Source organism: Calidris pugnax, unplaced genomic scaffold (assembly GCF_001431845.1).
Source record: "Calidris pugnax isolate Ruff unplaced genomic scaffold, ASM143184v1 scaffold16, whole genome shotgun sequence".
Lineage (NCBI taxonomy): Eukaryota > Metazoa > Chordata > Aves > Charadriiformes > Scolopacidae > Calidris > Calidris pugnax.
In genome coordinates this window covers 913,662-939,325 of record NW_015090847.1, presented here as the reverse complement: position 1 = coordinate 939,325, position 25,664 = coordinate 913,662, and the positions used below count along the sequence as shown (strand labels likewise).

The 25,664-nt window shown below is 48.0% G+C and overlaps 1 protein-coding gene across 9 annotated transcripts in view; it reads right to left on the bottom strand.

Annotated features, from left to right (window-relative positions):
• EPHA5 (EPH receptor A5) overlaps positions 1 to 25,664 on the bottom strand; it is a 253,611-nt gene that overhangs the window by 20,979 nt on the left and 206,968 nt on the right. For all 9 annotated transcript variants that reach the window (XM_014943100.1, XM_014943107.1, XM_014943103.1 and 6 more), the window contains 6 exons: positions 17,577 to 17,644; positions 16,064 to 16,189; positions 14,753 to 14,938; positions 9,749 to 9,810; positions 8,718 to 8,927; positions 6,338 to 6,487 (listed from right to left, as the gene is read on the bottom strand). In XM_014943100.1, coding sequence (XP_014798586.1) covers positions 6,338 to 6,487; positions 8,718 to 8,927; positions 9,749 to 9,810; positions 14,753 to 14,938; positions 16,064 to 16,189; positions 17,577 to 17,644 — 802 coding nt within the window. The remainder of the gene's footprint in view (positions 1 to 6,337; positions 6,488 to 8,717; positions 8,928 to 9,748; positions 9,811 to 14,752; positions 14,939 to 16,063; positions 16,190 to 17,576; positions 17,645 to 25,664) is intronic.

Here is a 25,664-nt window from a genome sequence, read left to right as displayed (position 1 = left end):
TTTTTTTTTAATCAGAGTTAGGTTGATGGTTGGACTAGATGATCTTAAAGGCCCCTTTCAACCTAGACAGTTCTATGATTTTATGGTGCAACAAGGCTTTGCCCAGCCACCAGCAGCAGCAAGCTGCAGGGATGAAGTAGGAGGGATCAGGAACAACTCCGTTTGCCTCAGGCAGAGTGCTGTGTTTCCTTCTGCTTTGGAGGCCCCGCATGCCTCATGGTGACCCTGACTTCAGGCATAGCCTGCATCCTCAAGAGACCTCCACATGTCATGGTTCTCAGAGATGTGAAGAGGAAGGAGGGGCCTAGAAAATCTGGCAACCCCAGGCTTTATTTTTTTTTAGCTTTAGACAAGGACAGATGTTTATGGTGAGCTCAGGGCAGGAGGCAGCCCTGCAGTAGGATCAAGAGCCTCTTGATCAAGGATCAAGACCCTCTCCCTCCAGAAGATGAAGGCCTACATTGCATGAGAACCATGCCACAGCACGGAATTAAGTTTCCTCAGCTACCACCATCCAGGCACTTGCCACCTGCACACAGGCAGAGAGGTGACCCAAGCAAAGACTGAGCAGGAACTATTGTTCATAAAAATCCCCCCTAGTCCTCTCCCTCCTTCTGCTAAAGGAACCTGTCCCCCATCTGCTTTTTCTCAGGCAAGTGTGAAATCCCCCCACACAGCGCAGAGAGGCATTTGAGCTTTTCGGAACAGTTTGCAAAGTGTGGATGTTCATAATGTTACGATCCAGGCAAGGGACTCCCCTGGCCACGGAGCAGTATTTCACAGAATCACAGAATCTTCGTGGTTGGAAGGGACCTTTGACATCATCGAGTCCAACCACAAAGAAAACCCCAAAAACAACAACCCCACCAAACCAAAAAAAACCCCACAAACAGACACAACCCCACAATCTCGAGCACTAGAGCATGCCCTGAAGTGCCACCTCTACATGGGTTCTTCAATCCCTCCAGGGATGGGGACTCCACCACCTCCCTGGGCAGGCCCTTCCAGGGCCTGACCACCCTCTCAGCAAAGTCATTCTTCCTCACATCTCATCTAAACCTCCCCTGCCCCAACTTCAGACCATTTCCTCTGCTCCTGGCATCGTTCCCTTGGGAGAAGAGGCCAACCCCCACCTCTCTACACCCTCCTCTCAGGGAGTTGTAGAGGGCAATGAGGTCTCCCCTCAGCCTCCTCTTCTCCAAACTCAACATGCCCAGTTCCCTCAGCCTCTCCTTGTGTGACTTGTTCTCCAGTCCCCTCCCCAGCTTGGTGGCTCTCCTCTGGACACGCTCCAGCACTTCAGATTTCCCTGGCACCAGCCTGAATCTCAGCCTGGCATTTACTGAAGGACATCTGTGCTACGCCAGTGCCTCAGCGTTAAAGATAGTTACAGCGCTCGGTGGGACCGAAAGAGCTTGGCTCTCCGTTGCCGCATTCCCTGCACAAGATATGGAAGAAAATCTCTGCATCTGATCGAGATAAATCCCCGTGTAGGGAACACGCTGCTTTACCAAACTCCCTGCCAACCTGACAGCCTCAGCCGTGCAGAAGTGGTGGGGCATTCATGCCCAACGACGTGCTCGTCTCCCTGGCAAGAAGTAACGGCGTGACCGTCTCAAAGGTACTGCTCGTCTCCACGCCTGGACTCGGAGTGAGATGAGCCAACAGCTCGGCGTGACAGGTAGTGACATCCCCCCATGGCAAAGGCCCACAGACAAAGCACGGGAGAAGCAGCCAGAGCTTTTGCTGCCAGTGAAAGGGCAGAAAGCCACGGGGACAGGGATGCTGCTCAGAAAAGGAAAAAAGGATGAAACATCAGGTGTTGGTGGAGCTGGGGGTGTTCAGCCTGGAGAAAAGGAGGCTGAGGGGAGACTTTCTGGCTCTCTCCAACTCCCTGAAAGGAGGGTGTAGCCAGGGGGGGTCGGTCTCTTCTCCCAAGTCACAGGCCATGGGACAAGAGGAAATGGCCTCAAGTTGCACCAGGGGAGGTTCAGGTTGGAGATTTGGAAAAATTTTTACACTGAGAGGGTTATTAAGCCTTGGAATGCGCTACCCAGGGAAGGGGTTGAGGCACCATCCCTGGAGGTTTTTAAAAGATGGGTTGACAGAGTGATTAGAGACATGGTTTAGTGATGTCATTGTTTTTTTTTAATCAGAGTTAGGTTGATGGTTGGACTAGATGATCTTAAAGGCCCCTTTCAACCTAGACAGTTCTATGATTTTATGGTGCAACAAGGCTTTGCCCAGCCACCAGCAGCAGCAAGCTGCAGGGATGAAGTAGGAGGGATCAGGAACAACTCCGTTTGCCTCAGGCAGAGTGCTGTGTTTCCTTCTGCTTTGGAGGCCCCGCATGCCTCATGGTGACCCTGACTTCAGGCATAGCCTGCATCCTCAAGAGACCTCCACATGTCATGGTTCTCAGAGATGTGAAGAGGAAGGAGGGGCCTAGAAAATCTGGCAACCCCAGGCTTTATTTTTTTTTAGCTTTAGACAAGGACAGATGTTTATGGTGAGCTCAGGGCAGGAGGCAGCCCTGCAGTAGGATCAAGAGCCTCTTGATCAAGGATCAAGACCCTCTCCAATTCCCTGAGAGGAGGGTGTAGAGAGGTGGGGGTTGGCCTCTTCTCCCAAGGGAATCATGCCAGGAGCAGAGGAAATGGTCTGAAGTTGGGGCAGGGGAGGGTTAGATGAGATGTGAGGAAGAATGACTTTGCTGAGAAGGTGGTCAGGCCCTGGAAGGGCCTGTCCAGGGAGGTGGTGGAGTCCCCATCCCTGGAGGGATTGAAGAACCGTGTAGAGGTGGCACTTCAGGGCATGCTCTAGTGCCTGAGATCATTGGGTTGGGTTTTTGCTGTGTGTTTTTGTGTGGATGTTCGTAGTGTTACGATCCAGGCAAGGGACTCCCCTGGCCATGGAGCAGTATTTCACAGAATCACAGAATCTTCGTGGTTGGAAGGGACCTTTGACATCATCGAGTCCAACCACAAAGAAAACCCCAAAAACAACAACCCCACCAAACCAAAAAAACCCCCACAAACAGACACAACCCCACAATCTCGAGCACTAGAGCATGCCCTGAAGTGCCACCTCTACATGGGTTCTTCAATCCCTCCAGGGATGGTGACTCCACCACCTCCCTGGGCAGGCCCTTCCAGGGCCTGACCACCCTCTCAGCAAAGTCATTCTTCCTCACATCTCATCTAAACCTCCCCTGCCCCAACTTCAGACCATTTCCTCTGCTCCTGGCATCATTCCCTTGGGAGAAGAGGCCAACCCCCACCTCTCTACACCCTCCTCTCAGGTAGTTGTAGAGGGCAAGGAGGTCTCCCCTCAGCCTCCTCTTCTCCAAACTCAACATGCCCAGTTCCCTCAGCCTCTCCTTGTGTGACTTGTTCTCCAGTCCCCTCCCCAGCTTGGTGGCTCTCCTCTGGCCACGCTCCAGCACTTCAGATTTCCCTGGCACCAGCCTGAATCTCAGCCTGGCATTTACTGAAGGACATCTGTGCTACGCCAGTGCCTCAGCGTTAAAGATAGTTACAGCGCTCGGTGGGACCGAAAGAGCTTGGCTCTCCGTTGCCGCATTCCCTGCACAAGATATGGAAGAAAATCTCTGCATCTGATCGAGATAAATCCCCGTGTAGGGAACACGCTGCTTTACCAAACTCCCTGCCAACCTGACAGCCTCAGCCGTGCAGAAGTGGTGGGGCATTCATGCCCAACGACGTGCTCGTCTCCCTGGCAAGAAGTAACGGCGTGACCGTCTCAAAGGTACTGCTCGTCTCCACGCCTGGACTCGGAGTGAGATGAGCCAACAGCTCGGCGTGACAGGTAGTGACATCCCCCCATGGCAAAGGCCCACAGACAAAGCACGGGAGAAGCAGCCAGAGCTTTTGCTGCCAGTGAAAGGGCAGAAAGCCACGGGGACAGGGATGCTGCTCAGAAAAGGAAAAAAGGATGAAACATCAGGTGTTGGTGGAGCTGGGGGTGTTCAGCCTGGAGAAAAGGAGGCTGAGGGGAGACTTTCTGGCTCTCTCCAACTCCCTGAAAGGAGGGTGTAGCCAGGGGGGGTCGGTCTCTTCTCCCAAGTCACAGGCCATGGGACAAGAGGAAATGGCCTCAAGTTGCACCAGGGGAGGTTCAGGTTGGAGATTTGGAAAAATTTTTACACTGAGAGGGTTATTAAGCCTTGGAATGGGCTGCCCAGGGAAGGGGTTGAGGCACCATCCCTGGAGGTTTTTAAAAGATGGGTTGACAGAGTGATTAGAGACATGGTTTAGTGATGTCATTTTTTTTTTTTAATCAGAGTTAGGTTGATGGTTGGACTAGATGATCTTAAAGGCCCCTTTCAACCTAGACAGTTCTATGATTTTATGGTGCAACAAGGCTTTGCCCAGCCACCAGCAGCAGCAAGCTGCAGGGATGAAGTAGGAGGGATCAGGAACAACTCCGTTTGCCTCAGGCAGAGTGCTGTGTTTCCTTCTGCTTTGGAGGCCCCGCATGCCTCATGGTGACCCTGACTTCAGGCATAGCCTGCATCCTCAAGAGACCTCCACATGTCATGGTTCTCAGAGATGTGAAGAGGAAGGAGGGGCCTAGAAAATCTGGCAACCCCAGGCTTTATTTTTTTTTAGCTTTAGACAAGGACAGATGTTTATGGTGAGCTCAGGGCAGGAGGCAGCCCTGCAGTAGGATCAAGAGCCTCTTGATCAAGGATCAAGACCCTCTCCAATTCCCTGAGAGGAGGGTGTAGAGAGGTGGGGGTTGGCCTCTTCTCCCAAGGGAATCATGCCAGGAGCAGAGGAAATGGTCTGAAGTTGGGGCAGGGGAGGGTTAGATGAGATGTGAGGAAGAATGACTTTGCTGAGAAGGTGGTCAGGCCCTGGAAGGGCCTGTCCAGGGAGGTGGTGGAGTCCCCATCCCTGGAGGGATTGAAGAACCGTGTAGAGGTGGCACTTCAGGGCATGCTCTAGTGCCTGAGATCATTGGGTTGGGTTTTTGCTGTGTGTTTTTCTGTATGGTTGGACTCAATGATCTCAAAGGTCACTTCCAACATGAAGATTCTGTGATTCTGTGAAGAGCTCCTTGCACAGGCTGGGATCAGAGCTGCAGTCAGGAAGGGCACAGTGTCCCCAGGCATCTCCCTCGGGATGCTTCAGAGGCTGGCCTTGAGGTCAGAGACTCAAGGGGGCACTGGGGTCCAGCAGCAAGGGGACACCACTTGAAAGGTTGCTGTACAAATGAACTTGCACTAGTTAGTGCTAATTGCATTAGTCTGTGCTTGCATTAGTCTGTGCTAATGCAAAAAAGCTTGCATTAGCACAGACTTAGAAGCTGTTCCCAACAGGAGGGACACTATGCTCTTGGAGATCAGCAACGCAAGGGGCAACCAAGATGAAGCTCTCTGAACTGCTGTCACTGGGTCAAATCCCCCAGCTTTTGTGCAGGGAAACAAAGCCCTTACCCTGACTCTCCTGAGTTTCTGCTCTAGGGAGCAGCAGGGGTTTGACCAGGCAATTGAAACGCTGCCCAGTTATCAGCCTCCATCCCCTGGCAGACCTTTGTCATTAAGCAGAGGAGGGACGGGCTCCAGCTCTAACAGCATTAACGAAGCTCCAGCGGTCTGCTGGTGGGGGGAAGCAGGCTTTGCCTCCGTGCAGACTGCACAGCACAGCCTCTTCTGGGCTGCTGCTGCAAAATTACAAACAAAAAAAAGAGCATCAAACGAGAGATTCGTTTTTGTCTGGCACTTTTCCAGCGGCTCTCCTCCTCTTGTCTCCATCCTGCCCCTCAGATTGCAAAATGGACGCCGAGCCCCCCCCCAAAGTCCCATCACGTGGAGGCTCCCACCCGTGCCCTGCTTACATCTTGGTTTGTCATCTCCCAGTAGGGCCTCTCAGCCGTGCAGAAGTGGTGGGGCATTCATGCCCAACGACGTGCTCGTCTCCCTGGCAAGAAGTAACGGCGTGACCGCAGGGGTTTGACCAGGCAATTGAAACGCTGCCCAGTTATCAGCCTCCATCCCCTGGCAGACCTTTGTCATTAAGCAGAGGAGGGACGGGCTCCAGCTCTAACAGCATTAACGAAGCTCCAGCGGTCTGCTGGTGGGGGGAAGCAGGCTTTGCCTCCGTGCAGACTGCACAGCACAGCCTCTTCTGGGCTGCTGCTGCAAAATTACAAACAAAAAAAAGAGCATCAAACGAGAGATTCGTTTTTGTCTGGCACTTTTCCAGCCGCTCTCCTCCTCTTGTCTCCATCCTGCCCCTCCGATTGCAAAATGGACGCCGAGCCCCCCCCCAAAGTCCCATCACGTGGAGGCTCCCACCCGTGCCCTGCTTACATCTTGGTTTGTCATCTCCCAGTAGGGCCTCTCGCCGTAGGACATCACCTCCCACATGACGATGCCGTAGCTCCAGACGTCGCTGGCCGAGGTGAACTTGCGGAAGGCAATGGCTTCGGGTGCCGTCCATCGGATGGGGATCTTCCCTCCCTAGAAGGAAAAGGGGAATAAAAAAAAACCCAAACAAACAAACAAAAAAAAACCAACCCACCCAAAGCAGATTGCAGAGGAGGGCAGAGAACATGCAAAAGAGGACAAAACAGCACTTCTTAGAGCACTGAGGGATGTTATTTTCTCTCTGGAAAGAGACATCGAATTTTAAAGTAAATCTGTTTGACAGCATGGGGCCTCTTTCCACATTATCTCAGCCCATAAGCATTTGTAGGCTGCCTACTAATTGGCTGTCCTGAAGGTTTGTTGTTTGAATGCTGTTTGAATGCTGGGACATGTATAGGATCAACATCTCAATTATGTTGCCCGGGTTGGTAGGGGAATACAGTTCCTCCGTTTCTGAGAGCGAGCGGGGGAGGAACAGACAGCTCTGAAGCCCAGGAAGACTTTGATCTAACGAGGGTTTCATGCAAATTGCTGTGGAAGTAATGCCCTTTTTTTTTTTTCCTTTCTTTTTTTTTTTAAATGCAGTCCTGATCCTGCAGAGGGATCTGTGTGTGTGAAGACCAGCCTGCTTGGCCTCTGCTGTGGGACTGAAAATGATGTTCCAGCTGTCAAACGGGCTTTGCTGTCCCCCTTTCTCCCTTTCCACCGTTTTAGAAATCAAACTTTAGCCCGGCTCTGAGAAGGAAGAGGGGAGGGAAAGGAGAGTTTGGATTAAGGAATACTTTTCTCATTGGGTTTAAAGAGTTGCCTCCCCTGATTTATTATCAAAACACATCTCACTGTGAAGTCCCTTCCTCTCAGTGTTGAGCTAAATATTGGAAGTTCTCCCCAAATGCCCCCTAACGGTGTTTGCTGTTGGAAAAAGGTAGAATTTGGAACGCGTTTTCAAAGCAAATTTTAAAAATGCCCCTTCTCCCCATGATTATTTATGCACAGGCTTATCAAGCGCATGCCTGAAGTGAGGAGCCAGGTTCTCAGCGGTGCCAATTAGCACATGGCAGCAGGGCTGGCCGAGAGCCCTCCAAGCCTGCAGGGAAGCTCTGGTCCAGCCCTGCACTGAGTCCCACCACAGGACCATGACTGCCAAGAGCTGAAAAGCCTTCCCCAGATCTCCCCTGGGAATTGGGAACGTGACCTGGAGAGCTCCCACCACCCATAAAAGAATCCCCTTGGAAAACCATGCTACCAGGACGCATCCAGGGTCTCTCCAAGTCTGTGCTGTGGAAGGATGGATCAAGGATAGAAAAGGGCAGAGCTGGAGCAGCTCTTTTCTCTGGCTGGGGGGAAATGACTCTCAACAGGGCAAAGTTGAGGGCAACGTGTATCATCTGCAACAGGCGGTCTGCGCTTACCCACGGGTCAAATTGTCCAGAAGATCACCGCTGACATCTCTGCATGGGTGCCTAAGCAAAGCACTTGCTCCTGCTCTCTCCTCCCTTTGATATCCACCAAAGAATCATAGAATCATCTAGGCTGGAAGAGACCCTCGGGATCATCGAGTCCAACCATCTACCCTACTCTACAAAGTTCTCCCCTACACCATATCCCCCAACACCACATCTAAACGGTTCTTAAACACAGCCAGGGATGGTGACTCCACCACCTCCCTGGGCAGCTTATTCCAATGCCCGACCACTCTTTCTGTGAAGAATTGTTTCCTAATGTCCAGTCTAAACCTACCCTGGCGCAACTTGAAGCCATTACCCCTTGTCCTATCATCTGTAACTTGGGAGAAGAGACCAACCTCCCCTGGCTACACCCTCCTTTCAGGGAGTTGGAGGGAGCAAGGAGGTCTCCCCTCAGTCTCCTCTTCCCCAGACTGAACACCCCCAGCTCCCTCAGCCTCTCCTCACAAGACTTGTGCTCCAGACCCCTCACCAGCTCCGTTGCCCTTCTCTGGACCTGCTCCAGCCCCTCAATGTCTTTCTTGTGGTGAGGGGCCCAAAACTGGACACAGCCCTCGAGGTGGGAATAGAGCTGGGAGCACAGCACCTTTGCCAAGCTCGCTGTTTGCCTCAGGTGCCCAACATGAACGTGGAAGTTATTAGTTAAGTTCTGCCTTATTTGGCCATTCCCACTACAAAGTTGCAGGCATTTACAAAATTAAACTGATAGTCTTTAACTGGGAACAGCTGGTCAACCCTTGGTGTAGAGTTTAGAGAATCTGGATTTGTAGAAACCTCTTTGCTAGAGCCGGAACACCAAAATGGGGCAGGAAATACTACATTTTTTTTGGAGCTCAAGCAGCTCAATCGTAACTCACCCTGGTTGTGTACGCTGCTTCGGGGTCGTCTTCTAGGACTCTAGAGAGGCCGAAGTCTGACACCTTGCAGACCAAGTTGCTGTTGATGAGGATATTCCTGGCAGCCAGATCTCTGTGCACGTACCCCATGTCAGAGAGGTACTTCATTCCCGACGCGATACCTCGCAGCATCCCGACCAGCTGGATGACCGTGAACTGCCCATCATTCTTCTGCAAAAGGAAGGAGACACTGGATCTGCTGAGAGCCTCTGCACCCTCAGCATTGCCTGGGCATGAATAAAAATGCAAAGGCGAGTCTCCAGGGAGGGGGGAAAACCAGGGAAATTAATAATTCATTACTCTCGTGCTCTGACCACAAAGCTTTTCAAAGTTTCACTGTTTGGATTAGGATCTCTAGAGACAAGGCTAAGGAAATGTAGTTCTTTTAACTGGAGATCAAGGAGCAAGCTGTTTCCACTGGTGAGTGATAAGGAGACTGTGACTGGGAGTGAACACACGTAGTTATGTGTATGAAGGCACCGGCGTGGGCTGTCTCCCAGTTGGCCAACTGAATTGCACCAAGTCAACGTTGAAATCCTACCTGCAGGGGTCCACGTGTGAATATTTGGGGTTAGGAGCTCTCCCCACCATGTTGCCACCCTGCACTTCTAACCATTCTCCCTACCCTCCCTTCTCTAGCTTTCATATCTCATGGAAAAAGCTCTGACAAGGCTGAGGGTTGCCATGATGCAGTGCGGACGTGCTCTGGAAACCCATCAAATTTTGCAGGATAAGTTTCTCGTTTCCACACAGCAGGCTACCTTCTAAAATAAACATAATATCCTCCAATTCATTCTTATCTGTTTGTATCAATGCACGAACCAGGCCCTTCATGACGCTGTATAAATATAGATCAAACAGAGCTACTCCTGCCTCCAGAAGCATCAGCAGCTGGACCAGCACCCAGCAAACATTTTCACTGATATTAGCCATCTGCAAAGATCCCAAACTTCAACCAAAGCCCCCCTGGAAAAAAAGGATCTAAGTATTACCTTTAAAAATGTATCCAGAGAACCATTTTCCATGTATTCAGTCACTATCATTACTGGTTTGCCTGGGGAAAAAAAAACAAAAAACAGTACATGAGTTTGTTAGCAATTTATTTTAAAACCATGCATAATAATGAAGTCTTTTCATAACGTGTCTGATTGTGAACGTACAGCCCTCCAACAGTAAACCTATAACGTGTCTGATTGTGAACGTACAGCCCTACAACAGTAAACCTACACCGAGACACTGCTGTCCCAGCAGGATGACAACAGTTTTTGCCAGAATATATGTAGAAATAGGGGAATCGAGGAGGGGGAGATGAAAAAGTAATCCCGTATTTTGGGTGGGATACCAAGCCCTAGAGAGTTTAGATGTTTGAAGAAGAGGTTACAAGCTGAATCCAGGCAAGCTATGCACAACCTTCTCCTCATCTCCATGAAGAAGCTGGAAGCTTGCAGAGGCCAAATTGTGTACAGTGACCTCTTTGGACTCTTCCTCATAGCTTCAGCACCCTTCAGTAACAACAGGAGCCCAAGAGGAGCAACCAGGATGATCTGGAGTATCTCTCTGAGCTTGGTAGCCACCAACATCAAGATGGGAAAGGATGGGATTACATCCCATGCAGTTCAAGTGGTCCCACGTGACTACCCTTGTAAACACATCTGGAAGTAAGAAAAGGAATATTTATGCTGCAGAACAAAAGCGAGTTAAGCATGGAGTGAGTGCCAGTGGAAATCAAAATAAAAGTTCTTAACAAAAGACCTGGTCTCCTATTGTTGACAGGAATAATAATGTTTTCCCAAATCCATTTGATTAACTTTCATGCCCGAGTCATTTTAATGGTAATTATACATAGGTTTTGCTCAGTTTTTATATCTAATTTCTCGCTAGCTTGCCACAATGACATAGCAATAATTAATGTGGTGTGCTCCAGCCCTTGTAAATTCAATGAAATCTTATAAGAACATGTAAATTATTTTTTATTTAAATCAATTTCCATTAGCTAGCATGAAGCACAGACAAAAGAGGAGCCGTCAATTATTTGTGAAGTGCATTATAAATGTCTTTCATAGAAATGATCAACGAGCGCTGCCGCGTGTCATAACATACGCGTGGAGGTAACCGCTCCCAAAAATGGGCACACTTTCTACCATTTAGATTGGTCTTAATCTTCCCACTTTCCCATTACCTTAACTATTTGCCTAATTTAGTGCTTAATTACCTACGTAATAAAACTAATTGTGAACCTGTCAATCAAAACACTCGTCGTTGTGCAGATACCTTTGCAGCGTGAGGGACCGGCGCTTGCTCTGGTTCTGTTAAGTTAATGTGCCTGAGCTTGAAGATTGCCAAAAAGTGTTAGTTTTGATATGAGAAATGCACCTCGAGGCCATGAAAAATATCATTGAGTCCCCCCCCAAAAATAAGGGGCCTCATCTTCAAGGATGACAGTTGTATGTCTACACACAACACGGGCTGCGGGCAGGAGGCAGGAGAGACCTCAGTTTACATTGCTATAGGTTGGCAAACACGTAGGGAAGGAAAATCCAGGGTATAACTACATTTAAAAAAAAAATCTTTTGTTTTTAAGTGCTAAACTCCTGACTGTAGCATGGGGTCTCTTATCTCTGACACTTCAAGCAAGCGTGGCGGCGAGACTGGCATCTCGTTATGCCACCACCCTGGGGGACCTCCTTCAGCCTCCCGCCTTTGGTTGCCATCAGAGACAAGAAAGTAAGATTTCTGGCACTTATGTTTCATTATCTGACTGCTGCAGGTTGACAGCGATCGTGGAATAAATTAGACCCACATCCAAGAGCATGGAAAGAAAGAGGCAAATAAGAGTAACTTCCAACAAAGTCCATTAAAAGTAGACGTGGAGCCTTCTAAAGCACTGGGCTGGCTCTCCATGTCAGCAGGGCTCCCTCCTGCTGGTGTCACGGTGCCAGAAAATGTATGTAAATGTCATTCATGCCCCTCTACTAACGTGAGGTGCAAGCTGCCAGCACAACTGGACAGGGCAGGAATGAAAACAGGACCATCGTTAACCTTCGTCAAGCAGAAACAGCTAAGGGCTTTGTGTGCACGGGGACAATAAAGACCATTAATCCAAATTAACTAAGGTGTGCATCTGAACTAGATTAGCTAAATGATATTCGGCCCCTGCGCGGACGTTCTCGTTCAGAATTAAAAATGGCCTAATTCAATTTAACTTCATTTCCTTCCAAAGTAAATCGTGAGGCAGCAAAGACGTTTTTTACCCTCAAGATCTGAGTCTACGACGGGCCAACGACTAAAACACAGATGGAAAAAATGAAGTTTAAGCAACACTTTGAGACAGCAGCATAGTTTGGGATTCGCAAAGGTTGTTTTCAGTCCACTTAAAAGAAAAGGAAAAAAGCTTGGAAGATGCTCTGGATGCCTGATGGAAAAAAATTTTGAGTGTGTGGTAAACAAGCATTTACTGAGCTAATGAGGAGCTCAGGGCGCACGCACGCCGCTGCATCCCAAATCCAGTTGCTCCACATCCAATTTAGAAGCAAAGCTCCCCTGCATATCCACGGCCTCTGGAGCAGAGAGCCACTTTATATAAAAGGCAGCTCGCTAGGGAGGCACATCCTCTCCAAAAGTGGGATTCCTACCCCATCCCCTGTGGCCACAGCAGCCAGAAAGGCTTAAGCCCACGTCAGCAGCAGCTTTTCTGGATGTGTAATTATTGTTGCTCGCTTCCTGCCCAATATCCCACAGCCCTGCAGGGCTAGGAATGGGAGCTTTTATCTATTAAGGGCTTCACTAGGTGACCTTGAGAGATTTTTATATTTATTCGATTTGGGGGGAGAAACCTACCTTGGTTTTTTTATGACTGAAAAGTTTTAGGAAATGTAATTTCAAGGAAAAATGCAAGAAAAGGCTGTTGATTGCAAAATAGAGGGTTGTAAGGATAGAAAGAGGATGAACAGCTAGCACCTCTGTACTTTTTCTATTCCACCTCTGAAAAAGAACTGATTTTAGAGATGCTGCCTCTGACAAATGACAAATGGTACTAACAGCAGCCACACGGCCCCAGATGCCAGCAGCTCTTGACATCACCAGTCCTAAAGACACGAGGGGAGACAGCCATTCACACCAGTGAGGCTGGTGCTTCTTCAGCTAGCAAAAACGTCCTGGAACGCTTAAAACACATCTTAAAAATAAAGGAGTAGTTGTTTTCCACAAAAAAAAAAGAAAATCATCCTTGATAGAAATACTGTAGATCCTTCAAGGCTTTAAAATGGAAGAGTAAAAACACTTCTGCACCTTTCCTCCAGCCCCAGCAGAGCATCAACAGCTGGAGAGGGTTGGGTTGGGTTGGTTTGGGTTGGACACAAGCATCAACAGCTGGAGAGGGTTGGGTTGGGCACGTTTGTTCCCTATCTCTGCCCTCATCTTTAGTGCATACAGTGATTTGGAGAAGAACTGGGCTGGGAAAGTTATGGAAGGTTGTTTTGCTAACTGAGCAGTCAGACCTCAGTAACTCCTGTGCTGGGATGTTTTGCCAGCCATTTCACATTTTCCTCAAGCCTTCAACCCATCCCTCAATCTATATGCCAGCACCAGGGTCACCTACTACCACAGGCATCATACTCCTGTGCTGGGATGTTTTGCCAGCCATTTCACATTTTCCTCAAGCCTTCAACCCATCCCTCAATCTATATGCCAGCACCAGGGTCACCTACTGCAGGCATCACAGAATCATTAAGGTCAGAAAAGACCCTTGGGATCATCGAGTCCAACCATCAGCCCCACTCTACAAAGTTCTCCCCTACACCATATCCCCCAACACCACGTCACGAGCAGATCCCAGGGGGAGCTTGCCTTAAATGTGGTTTTACACAGTCCTGTTGTCTTCAGCTACACTCCCGTTTTTCTTCCTTGCTTATGGAAAAACAATACTTCAGCTAACTTCTGTCTTTGCTCACATCCCGTGTGAGCGATCACAAGGCTCAGTGCTACCCTCCTGTGAGCTCTGCTTCAGTGGTTTCTCAAAATATGATGGCTGGAAATCATCAGGGGTTGTGGGTTTTGGGGTTTTTTTTTTTGTTTTTTTTTTTTAAGACTCTTGGTAGCAAAATCCTCCCCGTTTTCCTGCCAGAGAAATCGCTTCACATTTCTTGGCACATCCTTGCTCACCCTGGGGCTCATGTGGTTTCAAAAGTAAACAAATAAAGGCAGGAATAAGAAGTGAGATGGCTCGAAAAACTTGAGAAGTGAGATGGCTCCTGCATTTTGCAGGTGGTAGGTGCTGCTGAACTACTTGCAAGGCAGAAGTCAGGCAGCACGCTCCAGTGGCAGGGAATGGCTTCAAGCCCCAACAGGGTAGGTTTAGACTGAACATCAGGAAAGAATTTTTCACAGAAAGAGTGGTCAGACCCTGGAATAGGCTGCCCAGGGAGGTGGTTGAGTCACCATCCCTGGATGTGTTTAAGAGCCGTTTAGATGTGGTGTTGGGGGATATGGTGTAGGGGAGAACTTTGTAGAGTAGGGTTGATTGTTGGACTCGATGATCCCAAGGGTCTCTTCCAACCTAGACAATTCTATGATTCAGACATCCCTGCCCTACTGCCGTCTCCATCACCCACTCACTGCCCGAGGCTGGCCAGATGTATCACCTATTTCTGTCTCATTTCATTTTGGACCTTTGAAGAGGGGTCTTCTCTTAGCCCATGTATATTATGCCTAGGTGAGGCAAACTTTGCAGAGGGAGTTAATGTTTTTTTTTATCATTTTAGCCACTCTAGATGAAAGAACGCCAAAATCCTTCAGGCATAAACCCCCTGTACAATGTTGGGAAACCTGCTCCCTGCTGGACCTATGAAGTGTGACATTTTGTGCAAGGGGAGTTCACTGCTTTTTGAGAAATTATGAAAGGCACGGTCAAAACATGAGTTACCCAAGTCTTCCTCCCCTAAGCAACTCCTCCATCAGTGAGAGTTCAAGGACAGCAGTCCAGAGCAATTTGTACCTACTTTTTGTGACGACGCCTTCCAGGTGGATGATGTTGGGGTGGTCGAACTGCCCCATGATGCTGGCTTCTCCCAAGAAATCTCGCCTCTGTTTCTCCGTGTAGCCCACCTTCAGGGTTTTGATAGCCACTGGAAGCTCACGCTTTCCCTGCAGCTTCAGCCGCCCGCTGCAGACTTCCCCAAATTCACCTTCAGGGAAAAATCAGAGAGAACGGGATCACAGCACATCCCAGGAATGCACGTGTGTATCCATCTAGCCAAGCCCCTATAGATAGCTGCTCAAAAGCACGTAGGGCTGTCCTGCATTCATGGATGGGGAAAGCTGCAACACCATAGTGAGCACCATCTCAAACAGCCGGCGCGCCACAAGCCAAGTAATTCAAAAGCACAAGCAAACTGGGAAGAAAAATGTAATTTTCCTATATTTAAAGAGCTATGCTCTATATTCCATCGGGCTTTTTCCTCATTCCATGTTCTTGTCTGCTAGATGAAAGAGTCCTGTCACATCCTGTGCTCTCGCCCCGTGTAGACAGCTGTAAAACACAAGCCACTTGCTTCTTAACCTTCCTTTGGTAAGTGAAATAGATGGAATGCAGTTAGCCTTTCACAGCGACATATATTTTTATAGACTACCCTTTCCAATTTTATGGCCACCTTTTTAAAAAAGTAACCCAAATGGATTTTTTTTTTTTTTCTTTTTTTTTCTGGTGAGATCATCTCCAAAACCCCGATTCCAGAGGATAAAAGATACTCCTAAAGTTGGACGCAAGTCCAAACAAACAGCTTAACTGGAAAGAAAAGGGGAGTTTCTTCTTTTAACCAAAGAAGTTCAAAGGTTTGGATTTTGATTTGGGCTTTTTTTGTCTCCCAGATGACTTCTTAGTCTTAATTTTTGCTTCAAGACTGACCCTAATGGGGGAGGAGAAAAAGGTTAAAACGAATTTTTGCTTCAAGACTGACCCTAATGGGGAAGGTCTTAACCTTTTTCTCCTTCCCCAGTAGGGTCAGTCTTGAAGCAAAAATTAAGAACGGTGAAAAGAACCTGAAGAAAAGGGAACCTCGTTTCCCTTAGCACCTGTCAAAATAACACAGGTTGGTCCAAACGTGACCATTTTCAGACGTTTTCAGTTCAGCCCCTGAATTTCAACACCACTGAGGATGACAGGTTTGTCCCATTCTTCACCTGGAACATGCTCCCCATCGTTTGCAGCGTACCTAACAGCACAAATATTGCATGGCCCTTCCCAGATGTCTCCTGTAAGAAAGCTTTAAGACCCTCCATGCTGCTGAGGGTCACAAAAGACATTTCCCTACCAGCTCCAATGACTCTTTCAATGGTTATGCAGGAAGCTTCAATCTCCTTAGCAAACTCGTGGACGGCTTGATTAGGGTCTTCATAGGTGTGGGGGTCAATGTAGGTCCTGACTCCGGGCAGCTTAACTGGAAACACAAATTAAGAGGGTTACACAAATTAAGAGGGTTACCAGCACACGGCACGACAGACAACGGGCAATACCCACTCCTGTCCCTTGTGCTCCACTTGGCTGGAAAACATGGCAGCAGGAAAGCCTATTTCTACAGGAAAAAACGAATAGCAACCTTGGAAAATGACATTTAGTTTATATGTGACATATGTGCAACTTCGTCATATTTAGGAAAGCACACGGTAGGGCTCAGCTGGAACGACGCAGAGCTGAAAATCCCTGGATCTGGAATCACCAGAGGACAAAAAAGCAAAATGTTAAGGGAATGATTTGCAAAGCAAGTTGGATGGATGAGGGTTGATGGAAGAGCTGCAATAAATTATGCCCTACTGGTCACATATTAGCTAATCAATCGGCCACGTTATTTCAGATGGAGTTACTGAGATTTAAACGAAGGGAATATCTGCAGTACAAAGCCTGTGGGTTGTACCAGTATAACCAAAATCAATAGCAGGTTTTTTTCTTCAGGACTTGAGAGGGGGGAAAAGTATTTTCATTATCCATATTATAAGTTTGTTTGGATAATCATTAAGGCCACTTGCATGAAAGACAGCTCATCAGTCTAATAAGACGGCTACGTTACACTATGGCTCTTAATTGATTTCCTTCCTGCTGCCTTCATTACATAGCACTAATGGAAATTTGACTTTCACTCAAGCTGCTTTTGCCTTTTCCACCCCAAAAGGCACCTCGCTGTTACCCATCTCCAGATCCCAGAGCACTTGAAGGCTTCCCCATGAAGGAAGGCTTTTCAAATACTGGCTTTGGATGCATGGAAGGGCTGAGAGGAACCATGAGATGTACTTACTGGCATCACTGCAGAGGGGTTTTTTTTTGTATATAAGGGCATTAACATAGAATTTCTGAAAGCTTCCTAGGAGCAAGAAGAAGATGTTAATCCTCACACCTCTGTGGAGGCACCCAAGGCGAAGAGTAGCTGTGGGACTGGTCCTCCAGACCACAAGAATGTCGAGCTGTTACGTGCCAGCCAAGCAAAATTAATAGCACCTTGGGTCACAAAGAGAAGACAGAGGAACAGAACAACAGGGCTTGCTGGAGAGATCTGCTGCAAACCTACAGGTGTGAATAGCTGGGCACACGTAAGGACTGTTGGAAGGTTCAGTTCTTTGGAGAACATTCTTTGCCCAGTTGCAATGTTCAGTTCTCCACGGGGCTTGGAGCAAGGGCAGGTGGGGACTTAGTGAATAACAGAACAAACTGAATTCTTCTGTGAATGACCAGCAAAACCATGTTTTTTATGAAAAACCAAACCTTTCACTTGTATTTCTCATTACTACAGAGAACCAAAAAGCACATATATAACACGTTCGATCTTTACTCACTGTGGCCGTTATGAAAATGCATCTTTTCTTCTTCTGGATCTTGTTTAGCCTTGCTATAGCCACATCGCCTGGGAAAAAGAAAAAAAAAAAACAAAAACAACAAACAGAAGAGTGTTTTTGTCTCTGGTGTGGCAGAACCCTGTTCTTTACTTCAAATCACACAAAACAGAGCAGCGGCGAATCCAACCTCTCTGGTGGCTGCATTGCTGCTGTCCCAGTTTTAGCTCATCAAACTACTTGCCATTTCCCTAACGGGATTCATGGACCCAAGGCCCACTGATTTTGAATTGGACTTGTGCTTCCAAATCCCACAGATGCTTCTGAAAAACTCGAAAAAAAAAAACAAAAACAACAAACAGAAGAGTGTTTTTGTCTCTGGTGTGGCAGAACCCTGTTCTTTACTTCAAATCACACAAAACAGAGCAGCGGCGAATCCAACCTCTCTGGTGGCTGCATTGCTGCTGTCCCAGTTTTAGCTCATCAAACTACTTGCCATTTCCCTAACGGGATTCATGGACCCAAGGCCCACTGATTTTGAATTGGACTTGTGCTTCCAAATCCCACAGATGCTTCTGAAAAACTCCACGTAATTTAACGATTTTTAAGAAGATAAAAAAAAGGCAAGAACAGGAAGGACGATGGAAGGGGAATGGGATGAAACATCAGAATCGCAGAAGCAAAACCTCATGGAGCTTTTGCCCTGTGTTGTATGATGTATTGCATGCTCCCCTTCACCCACTGGGCGTTTGCACCACTTTCCCACTGATTTTGAATTGGACTTGTGCTTCCCAATCCCACCGATGCTTCTGAAAAACTCCACTCCACCATACACGTAATTTAACGATTTTTAAGAAGATAAAAAAAAGGCAAGAACAGGAAGGACGATGGAAGGGGAATGGGATGAAACATCAGAATCGCAGAAGCAAAACCTCATGGAGCTTTTGCCCTGTGTTGTATGATGTATTGCATGCTCCCCTTCACCCACTGGGCGTTTGCACCACTTTAAATTTTGATACTTTAGAAAAACAGCCTCGCGTAAACATTAACACCTTAGACACAGGCAAAAAGATGGGTTAAAACACCTCAAAACCTGTTGCCTCACTGCCTTCAAGGCTCTTCTATGTGTTCCTGGCTCTGATGGGGTTTCCTGCACATCTCCTGTCTTTATCCAGGGGAGCTACCATTTATGCAATCCCAATTGCAGCAATAAAGATGGAAGAAGGCACAAAGTTACTCCCTGACCTATCTCACTCCCATGTTAGCACCAGGCAGAGCAAGGGTGCTGTTGAGTCCCACCATGGAGTTGCAACCACAGCCATATATGAGTCTCATCTCCTCCAGGGCACTCTCCTCTTAAGTCTTTGGCTGCTCATCCTTCCCTCTTCTTGCTGGTTCTCTAGGCCAAGCTATTGCATTACCATGATCTGGCTGCTTTGGTGGCATCTTAGAAGACGTGCTTCACTTAGACATTCCCTTAGGAAGCTGCAAGGAACTGCTTATATACACACAGAGATAGACACACTGGAAAATATGGGATAAGGTATGGATGATGCACACATAGATGTGTTTTTCCAAGTTTTTCCAAGACCCTGATAGGATAGCTGGGTACTACAGGAACCGGGTCATCCTTAAAGCACACTGGATGGATGTGAGACAGGGGGGACACCGCTTGGTAGAGTGAAAAACCTGCAAAGGACACCTGCAAACCAGCCAGTGCACAACAGGATCCCCAGCTGGCACACCTCTAAGAAAGCCCCAGGTTAACAAGGAGCCCCTTCAAGCTGAGAAACGTGGAGCCTTCTCCTCTATTGAGCATGATTTTTGAGACAGGGGCAGATGTGAGAACTCCAGCATCACTCACAGCGAGGAGGAGCATATGATTAGCAGAAACAAAACTGCAATTAGGAGGAGGCAGTAATAGGCATCTGTAGGAAACATGCCCTCAGCATGAAGTCCCATTACGGGGGAACTGCTGTCTGCCTGGTTGCCAGGGGCCAAGCAGCCTTGTGGCTATAGGATTTTGTTTGTAATCATGATGGTTTCACAAATCTGGTGCCAAAATCCTGCCGCCCAGCTGGCCCCAGCAGAGCTGGACACCAGAGGGTCGAGCAGGGGGAAAGCAATGTGAGGTCCCTGGGGTTACTCTGGAGAAGGGCAGCAGGCACACCAGCTTACCTTGGGGAGAAGGGGAGACCTGTGCCAAGGGGAGGAGAAAATGGACCACGAAGGTTGTGCAAGCACAGGGGAATGGATTGGGACAAGGTGCAGAAGACAAGGGGGAAGGTTGATCAGCGGTCCAGGGGGGGCAGGCAGGAAGATAAACAGGTCACACTCAATAAAACAGCCAGAGCATCCATGCAGGGTGTGTTTTCAGCAGCAAGCTGAGCAAGCTGAGACCATCATGCTCTGAAGGTAGACCCCACGACAGCAGCAATGAGGTGGCCCCAGACAGGGCTCAGTTATCTGCAGTTATCCACGCTCATCGCCTTGCTCCAGCATCAGCAGAGCCATTTCCTGAGATGGGGTCCTCCCTAATTAACTCAAAAACTCAGCTCTAGGTGTATGTGGAGACTTGGGGAATAAGAGTAATTTCAAAGTGTGGTATAGTGTTCGCAATCCCTGGGTGAAAATGGGTTCTTCTCCTTCTTTGTCATATTGCCTCCCTCTTTATGAACTAGAGATACAAGTATCAGCATAAATTCCAACTTCTGTCAACTATTGCCTCCCTCTTTATGAACTAGAGATACGAGCATCAGCATAAATTCCAATTTCTGTCAACCCCAATTTTTTTCTGCTGCAAGTTGCCAAAAGTTACATCAGTTTTCTGCAGAAGCCATCCTTCTGAATCAAGGCACATAACTCAGTTTTCCTCTTAAAAATACACAAACGTTTCGATTCATCCTTCCACCAAAAGCACATACACAAGATTTCTTCTGTTTGCCTTTTAGAGCAAGTGCCCTCATCTCTTCCTCAGGTTTGGAGTCCTTCAACTATAAAAATAAAGCTTTTCTAACATGATCCTTTTTCCTACCCGTGTCTCTTTTCTGCTGCAAGTTGCCAAAAGTTACATCGGTTTTCTGCAGAAGCCATCCTTCTGAATTGAGGCATATAACTCAGTTTTCCTCTTAAAAATACACAAACGTTTCGATTCATCCTTCCACCAAAAGCACATACACAAGATTTCTTCTGTTTGCCTTTTAGAGCAAGTGCCCTCATCTCTTCCTCAGGTTTGGAGTCCTTCAACTATAAAAATAAAGCTTTTCTAACATGATCCTTTTTCCTACCCGTGTCTCCTGATTACAGAATCACAGAATCTTCTAGGTTGGAAGGGACCTTAAAGATCATCTTGTCCAACCGTCAAACCTAACTTTGACAAAAATAGACAACCACACAACAAACAAGGAGCATCATCACTAAACCATACCTCCCAGCACTACATCAACCCATGATTCTTTGACCATGAAGAGGGAGGAGAGAAAAACAAGGACCGTGCCATCCCTTGAGACCATATCTCCCAGCACTACATCAACCCGTGATTCTTTGACCATGAAGAGAGAGGAGAGAAAAACAGGGACCGTGCCATCCCTTGCATCCAGAGATCCAAGCCCACCTTGATGCGCAACGCTCTAGGGACACACTCAAAGGGCCAACCCAAACCCGTTGGCTCCAGTTCCCTCCTCTCTCAAGCTGAATTAACACAGACAGCAGCTCATCACATTAGCATACGAAATCAGGCTCTGGGACCCCCCGGAGCATTGTTAAGCCTCCACAAGACATGCCCAACCCCAATTGTGACTGTCAAGCAACAGTTGGGCATCACTAACAAAAGTTGCTGTGAAACCTGCCCGTGCACACTCATTGCCTTAAACTACCCAAGGGAAACAAGCCATGTACACACTGACTGGGGCTAAATCACACTTCTTCCCTTCTCGACCTTCAGATGCTTTAAATAACACACACAAGCAGGTCTTCTCCTCTTTTCTGCCCCAACTATATACCATAAAAATCTGCCATTTTCAGGTTAGCGGCCCTGATTCAATACATGAATCCTACTGGCAGGTAACAGTATCTAAATATTGTGGCTTTGCAATATATTTTGGTGGAAGAAAAAGCTCCTGCTTGTTTGTGAAATAACCCATTTCTGCATGTTCACTTGCTCTTAATAAGTATTAGAAAAGCTGTGAGTCAAAAGGGACTCACTCTCTGGTTTACTGTCGTTGTATAAACCATAGATTTCCTGTATCTTTTCTATATCACATACAGCAAAAGCATAAAGATCCTGATGCTCGCTTCATCTCCCCCTGAGCTGGAGACACTCAGCCAAAGAGTTAACATAATTCAGCAGCACACCTGAATCTCAACTCATTTACTCCTGTTGCAGGTTTGTCCCAGTTTCTGTATCTAGAAAGCAGATGTCTTCCTTGCACAGCTCGGTGTTTTTCAATAGAAGTATCAGAGGGGGAAAAAAAAAAAAAAAGAAAAAAGCGAGACTTTAAATATTCTTAAGGCATCATGTCTTATTTAAAAACTACTTGCAGATTGGCAGGCAGCTCATAAAATATTTATGGGGCAGATTATAAAAGTGAAGTTGTAAAATGATCCCTATATAGGTTTATAAAATATAAAAAGGACAGGTAGAAAGATGAAGAATCCAGCTGGGAAACCAATGCCCACTGTCTCCTCATGGCAGAATTTGTGGAGAAAAAGACCTTCAAGAAACGAGGCAGGAAGATGCTCGCTCTCCCTGGACCTATGTGAGGCAGGAAGATGCTCACTCTCCCTGCCCCTGAGGTTTGGAGTGTCCTTGCTGGGTGTTGTGTGGCCCAAGGCACCCCCAAAACCCACAGCAGGAAGATGCTCGCTCTCCCTGGACCTATGTGAGGCAGGAAGATGCTCACTCTCCCTGCCCCTGAGGTTTGGAGTGTCCTTGCTGGGTGTTGTGTGGCCCAAGGCACCCCCAAAAACCACAGGATGCCCAAGGGAAGGAGTTTCCATCTCCCTAGCTGGGGCCACCACACTTGTCACAACCCAGACAGGACAAAGTCAGGGGACTGTGAAGCTGGACCTTGGACATCCAAGCCCTAGGCAGTGATGTGGGAGAGTCTTTACATGCTTTTTTTTCCAGGCACAGGCCAAAGCATTTCAGCACATGTCCAAGGCATCGCTGGAGATGCACACGGGGACAGCATTTAGACATCCCCGATGAGGAAAGGGACCTCACCATCGCCAACCATCGCAGACATCCCCGATGAGGAAAGGGACCTCACCTTGCCAGGTGTGGTCAGCACCATTGGATGGCTTGTGCCCTGAAGCAGCACACCATCTCCCACCCCAGCCCTGCAGAGATTCAAGACGTGTATTTCATCTCTCAAATGGGAGACAACAAACCCTGTGGGCTTCTCTGAAACAGAGCCAAAACGCAAGTTGCTTTTCAGGGGCGAGACCTTCACTCAGAAGCACATCTTTTGCAAGAAATCAACTTGGAGGAATGCATCCAACCCATCTCGGGCTGCCCTTTTACAGGAGGTTTGGAAGAACTGCAAGGTTGTTGTTTACCAGGGGTAAGAGCTCATTTCAGGGCTGTTTATTCCAGGAGGTTAAAGCAATGAGGCTGCATACGTGTCCCAGCACAGGGCTGCGTTCCACCCAGAGGAACAAACAAACACAGATCCGTCCTTCTAGCCAAGATCCTGTCGCCTCCGTTCATGTGTGCAGACAATAACTTGTTCACAAAATAGTTTTATCCTGGATAAACAACACTGATCCTGAGAGCCAGTGGCAAAAGCCTACCTCTAAGTGATGTTGGTCCACGTTCAGCATTCACCGGAGTATATTCAGTACCACAAAACCCTGGAAAACTCAAAGGACTGATGTAGAACAAACAGCTGTTACACTGGAAGTTGTTTCCCATTTTTCTGTTCGCTCTCCTCCTGCTTTCTTGACTTCTATTATGAGTTACTTCCATTGCCCTGGATGAAACTTTCACCTGGAGTAACCTGGAGCAACCCACGGAGGCTGGGAATCTGACTCATTCAACTCCTCTATCTTCTCTCAAAAGTCCTATAATTTGGAGAATGGGATCAAAAGAGCAGTAAAAGGTCTTGAGACCTTCTACTCAGGGCTAACACCTTTGTCTCAGTTCATAGATAGACCAGACAACTGGCCTGAGAGGAACCAGGGCAGGTTCCCTTCCTAAGGGCTGCAGGCTGTCTTCTCAGTTGCTTCCCAGCCACTGCTGTCTCCCTCTACACGGTGCCTTTGACCTCTGATTAACTTGGATGCCTTACAAAGGAAGCTTCACAATTCTAGCAGTGGTATTTTTAGCCTTTAGTCTTTCCCTGAGTTCACACTGAATGACTCCCCGCCTTCCTAAACCACCAGCAGAACAATTAAAAATAATTTAAACAAGATACCGTTTCCCCCTCTAGCAGGAAGCTCTCTCTGAAGTGATCTCCATAAATCTTTCTAAAGAGGTTGTCGTGCCTTCCCATAGCACAGCCGTGCCTTGGAGTCACTCTTCCCATTTCCCCCTCCCAGCTTGATGCCACATTTGTGTCTCCACAGCTTAGAAGGAAACTTGCAGGAGGTGTTTTCCAGGTCAGCCAGGTTTTCCCTAATACGTCTCTCTTCTTCGTAGCCATCCAGTCCATTCCTGGTCTCCTCTGAGAAGCATTTTCCATTGTTGCCCCTCTCTGTCTGGGGGCATTGCTGAGGATATTTCACAGAATCACAAAATCTTCATGGTTGGAAAGGAGCTTTGAGATCATTGAGTCCAACTCCCCCCAAAAACAACAAAAAAACCCCCCAAAAATCACAGACACAACCAAAATCTTCATGGTTGGAAAGGAGCTTTGACATCATTGAGTCCAACTCCTCAAAAAACAACAAAAAAACCCAAAAAATCACAGACACAATGCAACAATCCCGGGCACTACAGCATGCCCTGAAGTGCCACCTCTACACAGTTCTTCAATCCCTCCAGGGATGGGGACTCCACCACCTCCCTGGGCAGGCCCTTCCAGGGCCTGACCACCCTCTCAGCAAAGTCATTCTTCCTCACATCTCATCTAAACCTCCCCTGCCCCAACTTCAGACCATTTCCTCTGCTCCTGGCATGATTCCCTTGGGAGAAGAGGCCAACCCCCACCTCTCTACACCCTCCTCTCAGGGAGTTGTAGAGGGCAATGAGGTCTCCCCTCAGCCTCCTCTTCTCCAAACTCAACATGCCCAGTTCCCTCAACTCACAGCCAGGGACTGCTCGGGTACTGGTGGCACAGGCATGACAGACAACAGAAGTACCAAGAGGTTTTCTTTCAGCACAATCATTGACAAATTGGTGGCTTCCAGGAAAAACCACGTCTACCAGAAGAACGTTTTGCAGGCAAACACTTTGAGCCGAGCAGCCTTTCTTCCTAATGCTGCTCTTAAGCTCTCAAAAGTCTTGACAAAAAGTTAAAAACACTTAAAAGCACTCCAACGGGAAAAAAGAAAAGCATTCTGCGTGAGGGCCTTTGGGATCTGCAGTTGCAAAATCCTCTATGGTTTAGGCCTCTGTCAGAGCCAACGTACAGCACTAGAGGATCCAAAACCAGTCCACCTTGGTGGCTGCTGTGCCCCACATCCAGGGACCACACCGTGACCCAGCAGAGCCTCAGCATCCCTCCAGGAAACACAGTAGAAGAATTTCACACCTCTTGCCCAGCTACGCTGCAAAACCTTCACCCAATCACATGGGGTTGGAAGGGACCTCTAGAGATCATCTAGTCCAACCTCCTGCCAAAGCAGGGCCACCCAGAGCAGGTCCCACAGGAACGTGTCCAGGTGGGTTTGGAATGTCTCCAGAGAAGGAGACTCCACCACCTCCCTGGGCAGCCTCTGCCAGGGCTCTGCCACCCTCACAGCAAAGAAGTTCCTCCTCAGGTTTAGGTGGAACTTCCTATATTCAAGTTTGTTTGTGCCCATTTCCTCTTGTCCTGTCCCTGGGCACCACTGGAAAAAGACCAGCCCCATCCTCTTGACACCCTCCCTTTAAGGATTTCTAAGCATTGATCAGATCCCCCCTCAGCCTTCTCTTCTCCAGACTCAAAA